General features: G+C 39.8%; 1 protein-coding gene across 1 annotated transcript in view; it reads left to right on the top strand.

Annotated features, from left to right (window-relative positions):
* Nucleotides 1-18,440, top strand: part of LOC141289439 (venom phosphodiesterase CdcPDE) — a 33,041-nt gene extending 14,601 nt beyond the window's left edge. Inside the window, exons 5-14 of the mRNA XM_073821534.1 lie at nucleotides 2,731-2,791; nucleotides 6,930-7,027; nucleotides 7,101-7,180; nucleotides 11,053-11,172; nucleotides 11,246-11,355; nucleotides 14,765-14,830; nucleotides 15,184-15,256; nucleotides 17,784-17,892; nucleotides 18,076-18,198; nucleotides 18,349-18,440. Of these exons, the coding sequence (XP_073677635.1) occupies nucleotides 2,731-2,791; nucleotides 6,930-7,027; nucleotides 7,101-7,180; nucleotides 11,053-11,172; nucleotides 11,246-11,355; nucleotides 14,765-14,830; nucleotides 15,184-15,256; nucleotides 17,784-17,892; nucleotides 18,076-18,198; nucleotides 18,349-18,440 (932 nt within the window). The remainder of the gene's footprint in view (nucleotides 1-2,730; nucleotides 2,792-6,929; nucleotides 7,028-7,100; nucleotides 7,181-11,052; nucleotides 11,173-11,245; nucleotides 11,356-14,764; nucleotides 14,831-15,183; nucleotides 15,257-17,783; nucleotides 17,893-18,075; nucleotides 18,199-18,348) is intronic.
* Nucleotides 18,441-23,535: the final 5,095 nt, after the last annotated feature.

Here is a 23,535-nt window from a genome sequence, read left to right as displayed (position 1 = left end):
AATGTTGTCTAATGCACACAAATTTGTATTTATTCAGTTTCCACCAAAATAATAGTCAACAAAAAGTCAAGTAAAATAAACTAAAAAAGTAAGACAAAAATAATGATGCCAATCATTCCAACAGCTCTATTAATGCATTCATTCTAACGTTCTGCTTTGTTCAGCAAGGCTGCATTTATTTGTACATTAAAAACACATGCCTGATCCAAGATTAAAAATGGCCAAAGAATATTGTTTTACTAATTTATTAATTCTAGGTTCCCCTAATCCCCTCACACCTTCTCCAAGCAATCTCTCCTACGATTCTACCGGCGCTCACACACATCCTCAACACATCTCTTCTCACAGGCATTTTCCCCACTACATTTAAGCAGACCCGGCTAACCCCACTGCTCAAAAAACCTACACTTAACTCTTCACTCATAGACAACTACAGACCTGTCTCTCTCCTTCCATTCATTGCAAAAACTTTGGAACAAGCTGTTTTCAACCAGCTATCCTTATTCCTCTCACAAAACAATCTACTGGATGCTAACCAGTCAGGGTTCAGAAGTGGACATTCAACTGAGACTGCGCTACTGTCTGTCACTGAAGCCTTGCGGACTGCAAAAGCTGATTCCAAATCATCAGTACTCATCTTGCTGGACCTATCTGCAGCTTTTGACACTGTGAATCACCAGATCCTCCTGTCCACCCTCTCAACGCTGGGCATCACAGGGACTTCACTTCGCTGGTTCAAATCCTATCTCTCTGGCAGGTCTTTCAGAGTGGCCTGGGGAGGGGAGGTATCCAAAACTCATCAACTGGTCACTGGGGTTCCTCAGGGATCAGTTCTTGGACCTCTCCTCTTCTCCATATATACCACATCTCTGGGCCCCATCATACAGGCACATGGCTTCTCCTACCATTGCAATGCTGATGACACACAACTCTATCTTTCATTCAAACCAGATGATCCATCGGTAGCTGCACGGATCTCAGGTTGTCTGGCGGATATCTCTGCATGGATGAAGGAACACCATCTTCAGCTCAATCTAGCAAAGACTGAACTCCTCATCTTTCCTGCCACTCCATCTCTACAGCATGACTTCACCATCCAGTTAGGTTCATCAACAATTACCCCATCGACTTCAGCCAGAAATCTGGGTGTAATCTTTGATGACAAATTGACTTTTAAAGACCACATATCTGAGACTGCTTGATCCTGCAGGTTTGCATTGTACAACATCAGAAAGATCAGGCCCTTCCTAACAGAGCATGCTGCACAACTCCTCGTCCAGGCCCTGGTCATCTCCAGGCTGGACTACTGCAATGCTCTTTTAGCTGGTCTTCCAGCATGTACAATCAAACCTCTACAAATGATTCAGAATGCAGCAGCACGACTCGTCTTCAATGAGCCCGAAAAGGCCCATCAAATTCAAGACACTGATGCTGGCATATAGGACAGCCACCGGATCATCACCTGCCTACCTCCATTCACTACTACACATCTACACTCCCTCCACATGTCTGAGATCCTCTAGTGAAAGACGCCTCATTGTACCACCACAGAGAGGTATTAAATCACTGTCCAGAACATTCTCGTTCAACGTTCCTGCCTGGTGGAATGATCTTCCCACCCCTATCCGGAATGCAGACTCCTTAACCGCTTTCAAGCGACTGCTGAAAACCCATCTTTTTCGACACTATGTGACTCTATTAAAAAAAAAAAAAAAAAAAAAAAATGTTCTCCTCTCTTCTTGATCTTCTCCTTCTAGCCTGCACTCTTCTAACAACGCCTGATATATGGTATTTTTGAGCACTTCCTATGTTGATCTGCCTCCTTAGGATGAATCACTTGCTGTATTCCCAATTGTAAGTCGCTTTGGATAAAAGAGTCGGCTAAATGAATAAATTTAAATGTAAATGTAGGTTAAATTGTGGTTTGTTGGTACACTCTAAAAAGTTTTCAACAGATTCAACTTAAAAAACGTAAGTTCAGCAGCTGCTTTAAGTTTTTAAGTTAAATCAGCTTAAAACTACAAGTAATTTATTACAATAAAAATGAGTTGATTTAACTTGTGAGTTTAAGTTGATTTAACTTAACATTGTAAGGCAGCTCCTAAACTTAAGTTTTTAAGTTGAAACTGGTGAAAACATTTTACAGTGAAGGATATAATGTCTACTGGAATGTTAAAAATGTTCAGTGGTAAATAAATATTACTAAATTATTTTGTAATTGATTTAACTTAATTAATTGTAATTGACAAAACTGTAAAAAGCAAATATCGTCTACGTAATTTATGCAATGGTGAAAAAATGGCAAAATACGTGGGAGAAAATCATGAAAAACCGTGTTAGGTGTAATTTTGTTCGGCTTCAGCCAAGAATTTTCATTGTGGTGCATCCCTATTCAAAATGCAGTTGATAAAAACAAACAGTGCCTACACAAAACGGTTTTATTTAGGTTTTTTAAGTGTTTTAGTGAGTATCTCTTGTGCAGTTTAGTAGTCAGAGTGACAAATGCATTGAAGATCAAATATCTCATGTTTATCTTCCATTATTTCCGTGTGTGTGTGTGTGTGCGTGTGCGTGTGCGTGTGCGTGTGCGTGTGCGTGCGTGTGCGTGTGCTTGTGTGTGTGTGTGTGTGTGTGTGTGTGTGTGTGTGTGTGTGTGTGTGTGTGTGTGTGTGTGTGTGTGTGTGTGTGTGTGTGTGTGTGTGTGTGTGTGTGTGTGTGTGTGTGATGCAGGAGAAACAGAGTGGGTCCAGGATGATTGTGTGGACATGAGCACTGCCAAATGCCCCGCCAGGTAACACACACACTCACATTTATGATCATACACTGTAAAAAATTATTGAGGTTGTATTGTATTTCTGGCTTGAATGAATTTAAATCGAAGTGAAATGATCATAGCCTGTGTTGAAACTCATCACATCAGTTTATCAGAGTTCTGCTCCAGGTGTGTGTGTGTGTGTGTGTGTGTGTGTGTGTGTGTGTGTGTGTGTGTGTGTGTGTGTGTGTGTGTGTGTGAGTGTGTGTGTGTGTGTGTGTGTGTGTGTGTGTGTGTGTGTGTGTGTGTGTGTGTGTGTGAGAGTGTGTGTGTGAGAGTGTGTGTGTGTGTGTGTGTGTGTGTGTGTGAGAGTGTGTGTGTGTGTGTGTGTGTGTGTGTGTGTGTGTGTGTGTGTGTGTGTGTGTGTGTGTGTGTGTGTGTGTGTGTGTGTGTGTGTGCAGTTTGATGGAAGAAATGCAGAGCTTAAATTCTGAGAATGGGATACCATACTTAGTCACACTTTATATTCTTAAACAAGAATTCACACGCTGCGTTTATTGCGTAAAGGCTGGAATATACAACATGGCTTAGGCATGTCAATTACAAATGAATCACTACACCACTGAATCAGTCATGAATGAATCACTGCACCATATAATCAATCAAGAATGAGTCTTTACACCACTGAATCAATTCCAAGTGAATCACTACACCACTATACAGCGACGGCTAAAAACTGTGTCCTTAATAAGTACAAGTACAAATAGTTATTCAAGTAGAAGTAAATGTGATCCAGACCTTCAGATTTGGTTTGAGTTGACTGTAGCTTCATGTGTTCCAATGCTCTGTGTGTTCTTTATTTCTCTGTTATGAATGAGAAACAGCTTCAAACGATTCAGTGCGTGCAGAGAACTGAAGTTTCAAACTGATTCACAAACCAATTCAGACTGTTTTGCCAACTTGTTTGTCATTTCTTTCTTTGTTGTCTTGATGTTTTCTACTGTTTGATAAATACAGAAATCAGAAAAATAGATCTGATCTTAACTAAATGATTTGAGACTCACGATCTGAAGTTCCGATCTGAATCAAATGATTCACAAAACACAAAGTTCCTATGAAATGATTCACAAACCCAATCTAAAAAATTATATATAAAATGATTTGCGAAACCAATCCGTAGTCCCGATTTAAATCGAATGATTTGCGATGCTCGAACTTAATATAAAATAATTCACAAACCCAATCCGAAATCACAATCTGAATCAAATGATTCACGAACCTGATCCGAAATCTAGATTTGAATCGAATGATTCACAATGCTCAATGTTCCTATGAAATGATTCACCAACCCAATTCAAAATCTCGATCTGAATCAAATGATTTGCAATGAGCAAAGTTTCTATGAAATGATTTGCTAACCAAATCTGATATCTCGATCTAAAACAAATGATTCACGAACCCAATCCGAAATCCAGATTTGAATCAAATGATTCACAATGTGCAAAGTTCCTATGAAATGATTCACGAACCCAATCCGAAATCTCGATCTGAATCAAATGATTCTCAATGTGCAAAGTTCCTATGAAATGATTCACAAACCCAATCCGAAATCCAGATTTGAATCAAATGATTCACAATGTGCAAAGTTCCTATGAAATGATTCACGAACCCAATCCGAAATCTCGATCTGAATCAAATGATTTGCAATGAGCAAAGTTTCTATGAAATGATTTGCTAACCAAATCTGATATCTCGATCTAAAACAAATGATTCACGAACCCAATCCGAAATCCAGATTTGAATCAAATGATTCACAATGTGCAAAGTTCCTATGAAATGATTCACGAACCCAATCCGAAATCCAGATTTGAATCAAATGATTCAGTGCACAAAGTTCCTATGAAATGATTCACCAACCCAATTCAAAATCTCGATCTGAATCAAATGATTTGCAATGAGCAAAGTTTCTATGAAATGATTTGCTAACCAAATCTGATATCTCGATCTGAAACAAATGATTCACGAACCCAATCCGAAATCCAGATTTGAATCAAATGATTCACAATGTGCAAAGTTCCTATGAAATGATTCACCAACCCAATTCAAAATCTCAATCTGAATCAAATGATTCTCAAACTCAATCATAAAATCTTGATCTGAATAAAATGATTCACGATGCGCAAAGATCTTATGAAATGATTCACGATCCCCATCCGAAATCCCAATTTGAATCAAATGATTCACGATGCGCAAAGATCTTATGAAATGATTCACGATCCCCATCCGAAATCCCAATTTGAATCAAATGATTCACGATGCGCAAAGATCTTATGAAATGATTCACGATCCCCATCCGAAATCCCAATTTGAATCAAATGATTCACGATGCGCAAAGTTCCTATGAAATGATTCACGAACCCGATCCGAAATCCCAATCTGAATTAAATGATTCACAAACCTAATTCCCAGTTTTAATCAAATGATTCACAATGCGCAAAGTTCCTATGAAATGATTCACGAACCCAATCCGAAATCCAGATTTGAATCAAATGATTCACAGTGCACAAAGTTCCTATGAAATGATTCACGAACCCAATCCGAAATCCAGATTTGAATCAAATGATTCACAGTGCACAAAGTTCCTATGAAATGATTCACCAACCCAATCCGAAATCCAGATTTGAATCAAATGATTCACAGTAAACAAAGTTCCTATGAAATGATTCACGAACCCAATCCGAAATCCAGATTTGAATCAAATGATTCACAATGCTCAAAGTTCCTATGAAATGATTCACGAACCCGATCCGAAATCCCAATCTGAATTAAATGATTCACAAACCTAATTCCCAGTTTTAATCAAATGATTCACAATGCGCAAAGTTCCTATGAAATGATTCACGAACCCAATCCGAAATCCAGATTTTAATCAAATGATTCACAGTGCACAAAGTTCCTATGAAATGATTCACCAACCCAATTCAAAATCTCGATCTGAATCAAATGATTTGTGATGTGCAAAGTTTCTATGAAATGATTTGCTAACCCAATCTGAAATCCAGATCTGAATCAAATGATTCACGATCCCGATCCGAAATACCAATTTGAATTAAATGATTTGTGATGCACAAAGTTCCTATGAAATGATTCAGGAACCCAATCGTGGTGATACTGACTCCGATTGGAACGCCTTGAAACAGTGAATCGTTTTGCGACGCAATGGTTTAACTGATGTGGAGTTTCGAAAAGCTCCGTTTCACCCATCATTATAGTAGTCAGCATTCATAGTGGATCAGAAAAGTTGACTGACTGACTGCTGACTGTTTACGTGCATTTTAAGATCATTACAAGCGATGTCCAACTTTGAAAATGAATAGCTTTTTCGACCTAGTTTTTGCCAGTGAATCGCTTGAAATTAAAAATCAAATCAGTCAGATTCCAGCTTAAATAACTCACCCAATTGATTCAGTTTGTCTGTTCCGCCACTTTTCACGTCTACAGACATGTTTACCCGACACTGTCAGCACTACTACTGGCTTAGCTCACTAGTTTTATGACATTAACTGAAATAAGCAGATAAAAAAGTATGATGTTTACAAATAAAATATCTATATTTCCATTCCAAAGATAACATTCAACACAAATCTAGGAACATATTGAGAACATCATAAAGTTAAAGAGGGTGAATTATCTCATTCAGGACAGTCTAGTAGTGTCTGGATGTTGGGACATGTCAAGGCATCTGGACTAAATTCTACATGCTTGGTTACACCCCAACTCCTCCATTTAATCAATCATGAATGAATCTCTACATTACTCAAACAGTTATAAAGGAATCAAATGAATCACTGCATCCCATTACTGTGAATCAAATAAATGATGACTGATAAATTACTGCATTCCCCAGAATCTTTGACCCAAACTTTGTTTATTTGGTTGTTGGGAAGAAAGGGAAACACCCTGTCATCCTTTACACGTATCCTGGTGTCATTACAAACCTGTTTGACTGTGGACCACAAAAGAAAATATTTTGAAACATAAGCCTTTGACTAATGGTTACCAAAAACATTATTCTTTTGTGGTCAACAGACTCATACAGGTTTGAAACAACATGGAGTTAAGTAGAGTTGAGTCTCATTGATCTCACACGTCATCTCTGCTGTTTGTGTGTGTTTAGTTTTAAGAGGCAGCCGCTGCTCTTGGTCTCTCTGGACGGTTTGAGAGCCGAATATCTGCAGTCGTGGCATACGGTCGTACCAGTGCTGGAGAAGATCAGTGAGTCAAACACACATGTTCGTCCTCTGGAATCATTAAACCACAGTGTAAAGCACCGTATGTTTGTGTCCAGAAAGCTGCGGTACGTCGGCACCCTTCATGCAGGCCGTGTTCCCCAGTAAGACGTTCCCTAACCACTACTCCATCGCCACAGTGAGTAATGGCACAAACACATTTTTTAGAGCGAGTGTAAATGTCTGTGGTTGCTGATGTTGTAATATATCATTATTGCACAACGGAATTAAATATGAATATTGCACATTGTATTGCACATATTTATGCAGTTTACAACACACATACTGTGATTAAGCCTCTACCACCTCAATATATGAGTACACACGTCATCTAGAACTGCTGTGAGAGTCACTTCATGAGCATTTTATGTTACTTTTGAGAAAAAAATCATATATAAACAGAAACGTAAAGGCAAATCAAAATATAAGTTTGGTTCAGCTTGACACAAATATTACTTAATGTAATGATAGTACTACTACTACTAATAAATATATTATTAAAACAATATTTACCATTTATTTAGCCTGCAAGGAAATTGTAAATGAACAAGACAGTATTTCTGAAAAAAAAAAAAAAAAAATGAAAATTATTTATAAAATCTAATTAATTGTATAAATGCTTTTTATTGTTAGAATTTAATGAAACTATTCAAATGGAATGCAGAAAATTAATAGAAAACATTCACAGAATTTGATCAATAAAACTGAAATTGAGAAAAATAAAAAAAAGTATTTTTGTTAAGTTGTGTATGTTTCATGATTTCAATTAATTAGATGTGATTTTTACTTTTTGATTAGTATGTTTTAATGTAATTATTAAAGTAGAGTCTAGAAAAAATGAAAACGGGAAAAACAAAATTCAATTCAAATGAATTTGGAAAAATAAGAGAATTTGGGAATTTAAAAAAAAAAATCATAGGGCTTTAAAAATATATATCTTTTTGTTCAGCTTTTAAGAAATTGCTGTTAAAATGTCTCAAAATAATAAGTAATTCTTTATAAAATCGAATTAATCTTTATGGAATTATTTAAATTTAATCAAACTATTAAAATGGAATGCAGGAAAAATTAATAGAAAACAGATTCACAGAATTTGATCAATAAAAAAAATGAGAAAAAAATATTTATAAATAATATAGGGCTGTTTTTGTTAAACTTTTAAGAAATTGCTGTTAAGATGTGTATGTTGCATGATTTCAATTAATTAGATGTGCTTTTTGATTCATATTTTGTGATGTGATTATTAAAATAGAGTCTAGAAAAATTCAAAATGGAAAAACGAAATACAAAAAAAATAAAATGAATTTGGAAAAAATAAAACAGAATTTGGGAATAAACCAAATTTTATTGGGTCTTATTTTAATTCATTTGTGTCTTTGTTTAATTATATTTGTCCTTTAGTTTGTTACTTGCATCTAGGTTCTTATTATTAATAACAAAGACAAAATAACAAAAATGGACTGTATCATGATATAAATTCTTATCGCAAAATAAAATGACTATATCATGAAATGAGATTTGGCTTCATCATTTTTAGCTCTTATCAAAGTTGCAAAGATTTAACCTGGTAAAGTCTGACATTTTAAGTAATAGTCTGAAAGGTCAAGATTTTCTTAAATCAAACAGCTTTAGACAAAACATTAAAAGACATTTGCATTGTGTTTTATATATCTGGTCCAGCAGGCTTTTATGACTGATCTAGTCTAAGTTTCATTTTATTTAGAGACTCAAACTGAGCAAACACAAGAATTTGGTGGAGATGCTGATATTTGCTTGCAATGTAAATCAATGAGATCTTTAAAACAGCACAGCAGATACTTACATAAAATATTCTGAATATCAGCGGTCACTCTATATCTCCAATAATACATCTTAGAAAGATGATATTGAAATGATGCAAACATATAATTCAATGCAATCCAATGACGAATGAGAGATGAACAAATACTGTAAACTTTCCTCAAAAGATGTGAGATGTTTTGGAGGCTTGGGAAGATAATTTTTCCAATTGATCAATCACCTTTATTTATACATTACTTTAACAATAGCAGCTTTACATGAAAATTAAAATTAGCCTTTTGGCTAACTCTGGCATATTTTGACTTGTCATGTTAATATGCATTGTCCTTGTAATAATAAACTAAACTAAACTAAACTAAACATTATTAAATAGGGCAATAGTGTCAATAGTGCAAAAGTTCCATGTTGCAGCAAAGTCAGATTGTGCAGAGGACTCATCTGGTTCCTGTGGTCTTGTGCCAGTGAGTTCTTTACTAATGATCCATCTCTAGGGCTCATCTAGTTGATGTGGTCTCCACTGACATTCAGTGCTGTAGAGGATATCTCTAGGTGTTGATCCACCATCTGATCTGAATACAGATTGAATCTAGTGGCTATGGTGAACTCGGAATAAGAACAAAACAGACTAATATTAGCATAGATGCCATTCTTCTTCTGATGCAACAAGTTCATCAGGTGTTATAGGAAGTGTTCCTGGTTTCGGTTGACCTAAATAATGCAGCCTAACAATCCTTAAACAGTTGATTTTGATATTCTAGGTATAATCAAATTGCCAGAGTTTTGAGAACACAGTGGACATGAGGGACTATAATATAACAAGAGCTCGCTCAAGTACTGAGGAGCTAAACCATTGAGAGCTTTATAAGGAATCAGCAAGATTTTGAAATCTATCCGATGTTTAACAGGGAGCCAGTGCAGTGTTGACAGAACCGGGCTAATATGGTCATACTTTCTAGTTCTAGTAAGAACTCTAGCTGCTGCATTTTGGACCAGCTGGAGTTTGTTTATTAAGCGTGCAGAACAACCACCCAATAAAGCATTACAATAATCTATCCTTGAGGTCATGAACACATGAATTAACGTTTCTGCATGTGACATCGTGAGCATAGGTCGTAATTCCGATATATTTTTGAGATTAAAAAATGCGGTTTTGCAAATATTAGAAATGTGGCTTTCGAAGGAGAGATTGCTATCGAATAGCACACCTATGTTCCTAACTGATGACGACGAATTTACAGAGCAGCCATCTAGTATTAGACTGATTTTAGGTCATTACATGCGGAGGTTTTGAATCCTCTGTGTTTTTTTTGTGTTTTTTTTTATTTAGCAGGAAGTTACTCGTCATCCAATTATTTATCAACTATGCATTTTATTAGTTGATATATTTCACCGGGCCACAAAGAAATATAGAGCTGAGTATCATCAGCATAACAGTGAAAGCTAACACCATGTTTCCTGATGATATCTCCCAAGGGTAACATATAAAGCGTAAAAAGTAATGGCCCTAGTACTGAGCCTTGAGGTACTCCATACTGCACTTGTGATTGATATGATACCTCCTCATTCACTGCTATGAATTGATGCCGGTCAGAACCATGCCAATGCACTTCCTCTAATGCCAACATAATTTACAAGTCTAATCAAAAGAATGTTGTGGTCAATAGTATCAAACGCAGTGCTAAGATCCAGCAGCACTAATAGAGAGATCCAACCACAGGTAATTTGTATCTCTAATGAGGGCAGTCTCAGGGCTATGATTTGGTCTAAATCCTGACTGGGAATCCATGCATATACCATTTTCCTCTAAGAAGGAACATGTGAGGATACCTTTTTCTAGTATCTTTGACAGAAAAGGGAGATTCGAAATTGGTCTGTAATTAATTAATTTGTTGGGGTCAAGTTGTTGTTTTTTAATGAGAGGCTTAATAACAGCCAGTTTGAAGGTTTTGGAGACATATCCGAGTAACAATGACAAATTAATAATATTCAGAAGAGGATCTATGGCAACTAGAAGCCCCTTTTAGTAGCTTAGATGGAGTAGAGTCTAACATGCATGTAGTTGGTAATAATTAGTAATCACTCAAGATGTGATGGCAAAATATGCGTGACAGAGCAGTTGAAGGTGGGCGTTTGTACAGTTAGGGTAAAAGAGCTCTGATGTTTGTTTTTGTGAGATGTGCAGGAAGTGATGTCGTGTGTTGTCTTGTTCAGGGTCTGTACACTGAGTCACACGGGCTGGTGGATAATAACATGTATGACCCCGTGTTCAACGCCTCCTTCAGTCTGTCCAACAGTGAGAAAAACAATCCCAGATGGTACCAAGGACAACCGGTAAACACATAAACACACTCGCACGCATCCGAAACCTTGATGTCCTGTACTGACCTCTGATGTCTGACCACAGATCTGGAACACGGCCATGTATCAGGGGCTGAAAGCGGGAACGTTCTTCTGGCCAGGATCTGATGTGGCCATAAACGGGAGTTTCCCAGATATCTACATGAGTTATGATGGGTCAGTTTACCTCACACACACACACACACACACACACACACACACACACACACACACACACTGAATGGTTTGTGCGTCAAATTCATTCCTGATAGTATAAACAGTGTTTAGTGATCAGGTGGGGAGTATCTTCACAACCGCAGCTCTAAAACTCACTGCCTTTCATCTGATGTAAAAGACCTGCGTGCAAAAGGGAGATGCTTTCAGACTGAGCCTGTTTTTGTTGGATCACTGTTTATAAATCTCTGCTGTTTAAAATCTGACCACACAGTGACTTCGGCTCACTTATGTACAAATTGTGGTTGTGTGTTTATTGTAATTAATGTGTTTGGTATATGTTAACATATACCAATACATTTTTGACATCATCATAATATCCTAAAATGCATTAAACATTGCATTACAGAGGGTTTCCCAAACTGTGGTTAAAGTAAGAACTGCAGTGGGTTTGTGACTTGATAAATAGCTAATAAAACTGTAAAAATGTAAAATAAATTGTTTTATTTTACAAATATTTCATTTGTTTACCTGCATGACTATGAACTGACATTAGAGAACTGAACTGCCCTACAAAGCAAAAAGGCAGTAACTACGCCGAGTGCAGAGAAAAATGACTTTAAAGTTATCCTGTCATACAGCCTGTTATCCAATGTTAAAACCGCGAAATCAAACACATTTGAGATAAGATATTTTGTCACATAACAAAGGATGCCTTGAATGTCATGAAAATGATAATAACTCATTTTTGACCAAAAATGCAGTTACTGCCTTTTTGCTTTGTAGGCCAGTGTAAAAATGCAAAATGCAAAAATGTCGATAAATTATTGAAATTTTAACTTAAAATATAACTTTCAGATAAACATCTTATGTCAAAGGGTTTTGGCTGCCAAAAAAAAAAAATATTTGGGAAATTCTGCATTACATGAACAAAGATTAATAAACAAATAAATAACAATGACATCACACATGTAAAGTCTTTCAGGGTTAAACTTTTTTTTTTAATCCAGAATCAACTGAAGGTCATTGGATATGATGAAGACATAGTGTTCCACAGCTATACTTATTAATTTTTACATGACCATTCTATATTTTGAAACTGTAGAGTCAAAGCTAAAGGTTATGACACAGTATGCAAGGGTGTAGAATTTAGTAGAGAGACTTTACCCTCTTATGTTGTTCTGCTGTTTTGTGTTTATCTGCTTCTACCATTTCCTATTGAACTGTCAGCAACTGAACTGCAGCTCAAACTATTTCAGATATAGTGAATGAAGCTACAAACTCCACCATAATGCACAATGTGAACATCTATCTAACATGTATTTAGAGCTGCAGCTGGTCATATTAATGGAGCGTTTCACTAGTTGGCAGTAAACCAGTTACCTCACCTCAATATGTTCCTAGATTTGATTTGAATGTTATCTTTGGAATGGAAATTATATTTATACTTTTTTCCTTTATCTCAGTTAATGTCATAAAACTAGCGAGCTAAGCCAGTAATAGTACTCACAGTGTCGTGTAAACATAGATGAAGACGATGACTTTGCCATGGGCACGCAAACCATTTGATTCAATTCGGAACTTCGGCACCTGTTCACAAATCATTTGATTCAGTTCGCTAATCTTTTGATTCATTTTGGGACATTCTGTGCGATTTGCAAAACAGTTGATTCATTTCGGGACATTCTATGCAGTTCATGAATCATTTGATTCAGTTCGTGAATCAATTGATTCGTTTCAGGACATTCTGTGCGATTTGCGAGTCATTTGATTCAGTTTGCGAATCATTTGATTCATTCCGGGACTTTCTATGTGGTTCATGAATCATTTGATTCAGTTCACGAATCATTTGATTAATTTTGGGACATTCTGTGCAATTCGCGAATCATTTGATTCAGTTCGCAAATCATTTGATTCAGTTCGGGACATTTTGTGCAATTTGCTAATCATTTGATTTAGTTCACAAATCATTTTATTCAGTTCGGGACATTCTGTGCAATTCGCAAATCATTTGATTCAGTTTGCGAATCATTTGATTCATTCCGGGACTTTCTATGTGGTTCATGAATCATTTGATTCAGTTCGCAAATCATTTGATTCATTTTGGGACATTCTGTGCAATTCGCGAATCATTTGATTCAGTTCGCAAATCATTTGATTCAGTTCGGGACATTTTGTGCAATTTGCTAATCATTTGATTTAGTTCACAAATCATTTTATTCAGTTCGCGAATCATTTTATTCAGTTCGGGACATTCTGTGCAATTCGCAAATCATTTGATTCAGTTCGGGACATTCTATACGGTTCACGAATCGTTTGATTCGTTACGAGACATTCTGTGCAAATCGCCAATCATTTGATTCATTTAGAGACATTATGCGGTTCGCAAATCTTTTGATTCAGTTCGCGAATAATTTGATTAATTTCGCGAATCATTTGATTCCATTCGCGAATCATTTGATTCCGTTCATGAACCATTTGATACAGTTCACGAATCATTTGATTCATTTTGGGAAATTCTGTGCAATTTGCCAATCATTTGATTCATTTAGAGACATTTTGCGGTTCGCAAATCTTTTGATTCAGTTTGCGATTAATTTGATTAATTTCGCGAATCATTTGATTCCGTTCGCGAATCATTTGATTCATTTCGCGAATCATTTAATTCAGTTAGCGAATCATTTAATTAATTTCGGGACATTCTATGTGGTTCATGAATCATTTGATTCAGTTCGCGAATCATTTGATTCTTTTCGGGACATTCTGTGCAATTCGCGAATCATTTGATTCAGTTCACGAATCATTTGATTCAGTTCGGGACATTTTGTGCAATTTGCTAATCATTTGATTCAGTTCACGAATCATTTGATTCATTTCGGGAAATTCTGTGCAATTCGCCAATCATTTGATTCATTTAGAGACATTATGCGATTCGCAAATCTTTTGATTCAGTTTGTGAATCATTTATATTCAGTTCAGGACATTCTATGCAGTTCATGAATCATTTGAATCAGTTCGCGAATCATTTGATTCATTCAGAGACATTTGCAAATCAATTCATTTCATTTTGGGACGTTCTATGTGGTTCATGATTCATTTGATTATGTTCGGGACTTCGAACTAAAAGTATAGCTTACAAAATGAGATCCGATGAACATTAAATCTGAGCAAAATGTCTCTGTGTGGTTCAACAAGGGAATGAATCTTCCTCAGAAGAGTGACAAAATGAAAAACTGATTTATATTATAAATACGTCCATAAGCTTTTTGTGAAATTTGGATGAACTCATGAATCTGTTGTTTGAACTCGTCATATTTAAGGAGAGAACTATAGTTGTTATGATGTTCAAGGGTGTAGAATTTAGTAGAGATGCTTTGACATGTCTTTGCTCCTACATTGTGTTTGTGTGCAGGAAGGTCCCGTATGAGGAGAGGATCTTCAGTGTTCTGCGCTGGCTGCAGTTACCAGAGGATAGACGGTAAATTAACTCCAGCATGACTGTTTTTCTTTATTACAATCTGCAAGATCTGCTTTGTCTATTTAGCATGTTTTCACAGCTCAAGCGCCTGGAGTGTTTGTTTCACAATCTTAAACATTCAATAGAATTCATGCTTTTAACCAGAAAAAAAAACCTGCCTGTGGGGGTCTTACGAAAAAAATCATTCAAAGGCAAAACAAAGTTTTAGAGCCCAGTGGCAGATTACTCACACTCATTCATTATTATTAGATTATCAGAGCAGAGGAAATGATAAGCAAATGTGAAAACACTGAATCAGCATCAGCTGGAGGTTCATCATTCAGACGTCTGTGTGTATGTTTCTGCTGCCGCAGGCCGGACTTCTTCACAGTCTACCTGGAGGAGCCTGATAGTTCAGGACACGAGCATGGCCCCGTCAGCGGAGGGGTGAGAACACACTCACACACACACACACACACACACACACACACACACACTCACACTAGTGCTGCACAATATACCAGTACAAAAAATGGTATCGCAATTTCCTGCTTTATAAAATGATACAATTCGGCATTTTAAGAAAGCATTTTGATAAGAGTCATATTAACACTGTTTATTTAGGGTTCTATGATTAAAGAAAAGTGGAAAACATGGACAGAATCACGAGATCCAGATTTGTAGATTGTTAGAATTTAATGAAACTATTAAAATGGAATGCAGAAAATTAAATCATGTACATTTTATGATTTTAATTAATTAGACATGCTTTTTGATTGTCATTTTTTTATGTAACCATTCAAAAAAGTCTAGAACAATTAAAAACGGGAAAAACGGGAAAAACGGAATCCAGAAAATATTAAAATGAATTTAGAAAATATAAAACTGAATTTGGGGCTAAAACTAATTTCGAAGGGCCTTTAAAATTAATTTGAACTTTTAAGAAATTTTGTGCGTTTTATGACCTCAATTAAGACGTGTTTTTTGATAAAAATTTTGTAATGTAAGCTTTAGTCTAGAAAAAAAAAAAAAAATGGGGGGGAAACGGAATCCAGAAAAATTAAAATGAATTTGAATTAATAGAAAACAGATTCACAGAATTGGATCAATAAAACTGAATTTGAGAAAAATAATAAATGTATTTAATAGGGCCTTAAAATGTATTTTTGTTAAACTTCTAAGAAATTTACAATGTGTATGTTTAATAATAAATAAATAAGTAATTCTTTATAAAATCAAATACATTTTTATAAATTAATAATTAGAATTTAATAAAAATTATTAAAATGGAAGGCATAAAATTAATAGAAAACAGATTCATAGAATTTGATCAATAAAACTGAATTTGAGAAAAAAAATGAAATGTATTTAATAGGGCCTTAAAATGTCGTTTGTTAAACGTTTAAGAAACTGCTGTTAAATTGTTTACGTTTTATGATTTTAATTAATTAGACATGCTTTTTGATTAATATTTTTTAATGTAAATGTTCAAATAGAGTCTAGAAAAATTAAAAACAGGAAAAATGGAATCCAGAAAATATTAAATTGAATTTAGAAAAAAATAAATTTGAATTTGGGGCTAAAACTAATTTCATAGAGCCTTAAAAATGTAATTTCTGTTCAACTTTTAAGGGATTTCTGTTAAATATGGTTCGTTTTATGATTTCAATTAATAAGACGTGCTTTTTGATTAATATCCAGAAAATTCACATGAATTTGGAAAAAAATAAAACAGAATTTGAGAACAAAAACAAATTTCATAGAGCCCTATTTATTTCATTTGTCCTTTAGTTTGCTACTTGCATCTGTGTTATTATTATTAACAAAGATAAAAATACAAAAAAAAATTATATAAATTAAAATTGCATTTTATTTTTTATTCTTTTATTTTGGGCTTTTTGTTGTTTCTTAAAGTGTTTTTTCAGACTAGTGGAAAGAAAACACCCAAAAGACACTGTTAAGTCTTTCTTTTATAGCACTTTATCTATTTGTGTCAATAGATTTCAATTACAATACAGATTTTTAAAGACCATGAGCTTTTTTCTCCTACACTGAGCCATAAATCTCCACTTCAGCAGCACTTACACACACCACACTGAACATTTGTATTCCTGTCTATATCCTGAAGGTTTTTTGCAGAGGGATTGGTTCATATAGAATTTGCTTGATTTTTTATAAAACATTCCTCAAAAATAGTAAAAACTGCATTGTTTTCTGCCTGTTCTAAGTATTTTCTGAATTATGAAGTGACAAAATAAGATCCCCAAAATCCCCTCTGTAAAAACATTTGACTCTAATATGTCAAGAAAATTAAACAAGAGTTTTGAAACTGACTTCCTCCAGTTTTCAGATCTTTGTACTAGAAATATATGCAAATTAGCTTATATTTCATTAAACAATGGCTCATTTGCATATTTGGAAAACTTGTAATACAAAAAATGTTTGCAATTCTCAATGTAATCAATCAACTGAATAAGTAAGGTCATAACTATTAGTTCATTTTTTTTTTACCCTATTCACCTGCAGTGACTCGCCTTAAAGGGGATGAAATGCTTTTTTAACAGATAAAATAACTCTAACCTCCATTTGGATCATCTATTATTTATATACTTGTCATAGTATCAGTTTAGTAGTAGTACTGAGATATTTTAAGTCAGATCTCATATCAGAGTCAACATTTTTCACACACACACACACACACACACACACACACACACACACTCATCAGTGTTTATCAGATATCACAAGCGGCTGACACAGACTCGCTCTCGTGTGATGTTTCTCTCACACGCTACTCATCACTTCCTGTCTGTGCTGACATATAAAGGCCAGGAGCATCAGATGATGATCAGACACAAGCTGATTAATACTGACAAACCACATTCAGCTTCAAAACATCTGCTGACATCTGTGTGTGTGTGTGTGTGTGTGTGTGTGTGTGTGTGTGTGTGTGTGTGTGTGTGTGTGTGTGCAGCTGATCTTAGCTCTTCAGGGGGTGGACAGAATCATCGGTCAGCTGATGAATGGCCTTAAACAACTCAACCTTCATCAGTGTGTCAACATCATCATCGTCGCAGATCACGGTAAAACACACACACACACACACACACACACACACACACACACACACACACATTTAGCTGTGAAGAAACACACTGTGTGCAAGTCTGACGCGTGTGTGTGTGTGTGTGTGTGTGTGTGTGTGTGTGTGTGTGTGTGTGTGTGTGTGTGTGTGTGTGTGTGTGTGTGTGTGTGTGTGTGTGCAGGTATGGAGGAGACCAGCTGTGAGCGTAAAGAGGCTCTTCAGGATTTTATAGGTGATGTCAATCATCTCTATGTTAACGAGGGTCCGTTTGGACGAATCAGAGCGAAAGACACATCGTACACCTGTAAGTCAAACACACACAGAGTTCAAAGCAGCCCTAGTGAGTGGTGTGTGTGTAAATAACCCTGTGTGTGTGTGTGTGTGTGTGTGTGTGTGTGTGTGTGTGTGTGTGTGTGTGTGTGTGTGTGTGTGTGTGTGTGTGTGTGTTTGACAGTGGACGCGGCTGGACTCGTGGCAAACATGTCGGTAAGAGTCATTGCATACTACAGTATACAGTCATGTGAAAAAGTTAGGAAACTCTATTGAATGTCATTGTTCCCTCTCAGTCGGTCTCTTCGACGTCACGTCGGAGACCGACGAATTGGGATATCGCTTTAGAGATACCAATCCTCTTCGTGTGTAAACTAAACGAGCCAATGCACATTGGCATGCATGATTGCATCCAGCTGTCGCTGATCACAGCGTGAGCATAAATACACAGCAGGTGCAATGCATAGACAGCATTTCGCATCGGAGCCGATCTTCTCATGAGAGACGGAACGAGCCATTCTCTTCAAGAAAGAACTCTTCACTGCGGTGTTGGCGGTACGGCGCGTCAGCGGTGGTGGTCTCCTGTGGGTGGAAAAAGCGCGCAGTCAAGGATTGCACTACCTGCCTTCTGTGTCGCTGCGGCCATCTCCCCTGTGTGCTTCAGCACTAGAGCAGTTTCTAAAAGAGTATCACGGGTGAACGTCTTTTTAAAGACGAGGTGTTTGAAACACAATGCCGTTTCACCCATGCGTTTCTGGATGCGGTCGTTACCTGGCGCCAGGTGATGGTCACAATCGCTGTCTGACGTGTCTGGGTATTGAGCACGCTCAGGCGGCGTTTGTGGATGAGTCATGCCGTCATTGCGGCGGCATGTCCATCACGGAGCTGCGGACCAGACTCCGCTTCCTGCAAAGGGGCGGGGTGCCAGTTCCTCTGCCCAGATCTACCGTTCCCCCCGGCAAACAGGTCAGCGGTGCCGGGAAGGTAGGGCTTGAATGGAACCCTCCATCACGTCCCGACCCCTCTCGGCTGGATGACTGGTATCTTGGGGTGGCTCGCGCTGGTTCTCAGCGTCCCACCCCAGTGCCCTTCTTCCCGGAGGTGCATGATGAGCTTACTGGGACGTGGACGGCACCTTTTACTGCCAGAAACCGCTCCAGTGGCACGTCCTCCCTCACCACCCTTGATGGCGGACCAGCGCGGGGGTACGCGGCTGTCCCGCCGGTGGAGCGTGCGGTGGCGATGCAATTGTGTCCCGGCGCCGCTTCCACTTGGCGGGGCAACCCGTTGCTCCCCTCCCGGGCCTGTAGGCACTCGTCGGCTCTGATCGGCAGTGCCTACACGGCTTGTGGCGCTGCTGGCTCCGCCCTACACGCTATGGCGTTGTTACAGGTCCATCAGGCCCAGGCACTGAAGGACCTGTACGAGGGTGGTTCTTCGCTACGGACCTCGCGCTACGAGCGACGAAGGTTACGGCGCGGTCTCTGGGTCGTGCGATGTCCACGATGGTGGTCCAGGAACGCCATCTCTGGCTGTGTCTGGCCGACATGAGGGAAGCAGACAAGGTCAGGTTCCTGAATGCCCCCGTGTCCCAGACCGGCCTCTTCGGCGACGCGGTCGAAAACTTCGCCCAGCAGTTTTCGGCCACCCAGAAGCAGACTGAGGCCATCAGTCATATCCTGCCCCGGCGTGCTCCCGCTGCTGCCTCCACCCAGCCGCCGGCGGCACCTCGGTCTGCTCGTCGCCGAGGGCGGCCCCCTGCCTCCGCCCCCGCTCCACAGCAGCCTGCGCAGCAGCCTTCACGGCGGATGCAAGAACAAGCGTCCCTGAGACGGGCGACCCAGAGATGGAGGAAGCTGCTCTTCGGGAGATGGTGAACGCACCACTCCCTCCCCCGGAGGAGGGCCGGGCGGAGAATCTTTTGTTCCCTTTAAAAAAGTTTCTTTTAAGAAACCCGTCATCGGCCTCACGGCCGGTGACACCCAAATTTTCAATAAAAGAGCAGTTTCTACTATCTCTGGGTCCCCAGAGGGGACAGCGGGTGTTGCACGGGTTAGCCCCGGGCTTCACCCCCTCTCCCCTCCCACCAGCAAATGGCGCTGGGCGGTTGGAGAGTGCGGTAGAACGGACTACTCACGCACCAGCTGCCAGAACGCAGGTAAATGTCTTGCACACACCACACACAGACACACTGACCCCGCTTCGAACCGGCATAGAGACGCCCGAGCGGGGTCCCTGCGTTCCACCTCGCTGCCCCCCCCCGCGGGTACGTCAGTGGTCCCGCTGGTCCCTCTTGTACGTTGGCTGGGAGCCTGGAGAGGGCTTCCCAGTCCGTCTTGCTGGCTCCTCCGGACCATCAGGCTCGGCTACGCGATTCAGTTCGCACGGCGTCCGCCCCGGTTCAGGGGCATCCACTTCACTACAGTGAAAGTAGCAGATGCCCCTGTCCTACGGGCAGAGATTGCTACTTTGCTGGCGAAGGAAGCAATAGAGCCGGTCCCTCTAGCCGATATGAAGACAGGGTTTTACAGTCCCTACTTCATAGTACCCAAGAAAAGCGGGGGTTTACGACCGATCCTGGACCTGCGCATCTTGAATCGAGCTCTTCACAAGCTACCTTTCAAAATGCTCACACAAAAACACATCCTCAGATGTGTTCGTCCCCAGGATTGGTTCGCAGCGATCGACCTGAAGGACGCGTACTTTCATGTTTCGATCCTTCCGCGCCACAGACCATTTCTGCGGTTCGCGTTCGAAGGCAGAGCATATCAGTACAAGGTCCTGCCCTTCGGGCTGTCCCTCTCCCCCGTGTCTTCACGAAAGTCGCGGAGGCGGCCCTTGTTTAAATCCTCCTAGGCCCCCCTCCGTACCCTCTTGGGACCTGTCTCTGGTGCTCACAGCACTACAGCGGGTCCCCTTTGAGCCTTTACAGTCAGTCGAGCTGAAGTATCTCTCTATGAAGACTCTGCTCCTGCTGGCATTGGCCTCCATCAAGAGGGTAGGGGACCTGCAGGCGTTTTCGGTCGACGATTCATGCCTTCAGTTCGGGCCGGCAGATTCCCAGGTAACCCTGAGGCCCCGGCCTGGCTACGTGCCCAAGGTTCCCACTACTCCCTTCAGGGATCAAGTGGTGAGCCTGCAAGCGCTGCCCCCGGAGGAGGCAGACCCAGCCCTAGCTTTGCTTTGTCCCGTCCGAGCATTAAGATGCTACGTCGACCGGACGCAAAGCTTCAGGACCTCAGATCAGCTCTTTATTTGTCACGGAGGACGGCAGAAGGGGAAGGCCGTCTCCAAGCAGAGGATGGCACACTGGATAGTGGATGCCATCGCCTTGGCTTATCAAGCTCAGGGCATGCCCTGCCCGCTCAGGTTGCGAGCTCACTCTACTAGGAGTGTTGCATCCTCCTGGGCGCTGGCTCGTGGCGCCTCGCTATCTGACATTTGTAGAGCTGCGGGCTGGGCGACCCCCAACACGTTCGCTAGGTTTTATAGCCTTCGTGTAGAGCCAGTCTCCTCCTGTGTTCTCACCTCAAACGGGTAGAAACACTGAGAGGCACTGGCTCAGGTCGGCTTGCTATCTTCTCCAGAGTGTCCATGAAGACCCTGTCGAGTCCTCCTTCCTCGGCTCCAGACGTAGCGGAGCGTCTAGGCGCCAGGCCTCTCTCGATGAATCTTTAGAACCGATAGAAGGCTTAGGATACATGAGAGACTTAAGTGAATCCCATATGTCTTCCACGGTACCCACAGAGACCGTGTTTCCCCGGTAACCTTCTACCATCTTCACGAGGGTTCAATCACCTCCATTCTTCCATATTTCCTAATATGAGCCATATGCGTATTGCTCCGAACCTCCTGCGGGATGGGTGGGAGCTCCGCACGTTCCCAGTGCTCCAGCTTCACTAAGTAGGTAGTGCTATGTTATACAGTGACTGGTCTTTCTGATCCGCCCTTGGCCTTAGCAAAAATTGGAGGCCAGGAGGCTTGCTCAGGACACTGGAGGGGGGCAGCAGCTGCGGCGCTTTGCTAGGGATCCCAATTCGTCGGTCTCCGACGTGACGTCGAAGAGACCGACTGAGAGGGAACGTCTTGGTTACGTATGTAACCCTCGTTCCCTGAAGGAGGGAACGGAGACGTCACGTCCCGTCGCCTCAGCTGCTGTACCACCGCTGTGCGGCCGGACCCAAGCTCGGCTCCTCAGCGAAATCCTGTCTATGCATTGCACCTGCTGTGTATTTATGCTCACGCTGTGATCAGCGACAGCTGGATGCAATCATGCATGCCAATGTGCATTGGCTCGTTTAGTTTACACACGAAGAGGATTGGTATCTCTAAAGCGATATCCCAATTCGTCGGTCTCCGACGTGACATCTCCGTTCCCTCCTTCAGGGAACGAGGGTTACATACGTAACCAAGACGTTTTTCGTATAAGGACATCATAAAAAAAAAATGGTCCTTGGCTGGTTTTAAAATTTGGAAAATAAAACCTCAGATGAACAACAACACATGACAAATTCAGTTCAATTCAAGTTTATTTTTATAGCGCTTTTCACATTACAAATCGCTGCAAAGCACCTGTACAAAAATGTAGGCTACTTTAATATATTTAGTAGCATATTAGTGGTGACTACTGTATGTTAAGTCGATGTACATATGGTAAAAAATATTAAAAACAGTAATGGTGTAATCAAAAACAGATGATGAACACTAATAGTAATGATTATGTGTTGCAATCAAACTAGTAGAGAAATTGTGTAGTGCTGTATGTTGTTTCAAGGCTGGCATCATCTCTTCTTCTGAATCCAGGCTGAATCTTGTTTAATTCCTAGTAACCACGGGATGTAAATCCCGTGGCAGAAACAGGAAAACAAATAGAGAAATATTTAGTGTAGCTGCTGTTCCAACCAAGCAAAAATTGTGTGTTTTGCCCAAGCTGAAAAATGTTGATGTGCATTTGATCAGATGTAACTGAAGTACAACGTTATGAGATACATTATGTGAATACTTGGCTAAAGAGATGAGTCTTTAATCTAGATTTAAACATAGAGAGTGTGTCTGAACCCCGAACTAGAGACCTGCGCGGGACGGATTTTTCAGTCCCGCTCCCGCCCGCTCCCGCAAGATTGTGTCCCGCGCCCGCCCGCTCCCGCAAAAATATACGTTATCTCGTCCCGCTCCCGCCCGCGACATTCATGATTTGTCCCGCTCCCGCCCGCAAAAGCCCGCATAAAATTAATCTATATTGATTTTTTCTGTACATCGATTGAATTTACATGAAACAGTTCTATAACATCTTGTAAGTTCCACTAGACCCCAGCATAAACGCTCTGGATAAAATATGTGTTATTTAGACTAAGCATCAACATTCACAAAC

Source organism: Garra rufa, chromosome 17, assembly GCF_049309525.1.
Source record: "Garra rufa chromosome 17, GarRuf1.0, whole genome shotgun sequence".
In the NCBI taxonomy this organism is placed as follows: domain Eukaryota; kingdom Metazoa; phylum Chordata; class Actinopteri; order Cypriniformes; family Cyprinidae; genus Garra; species Garra rufa.
The sequence above is the reverse complement of the archived record's forward strand: the minus strand, read 5'-3'. Positions and strand labels throughout refer to the sequence as shown.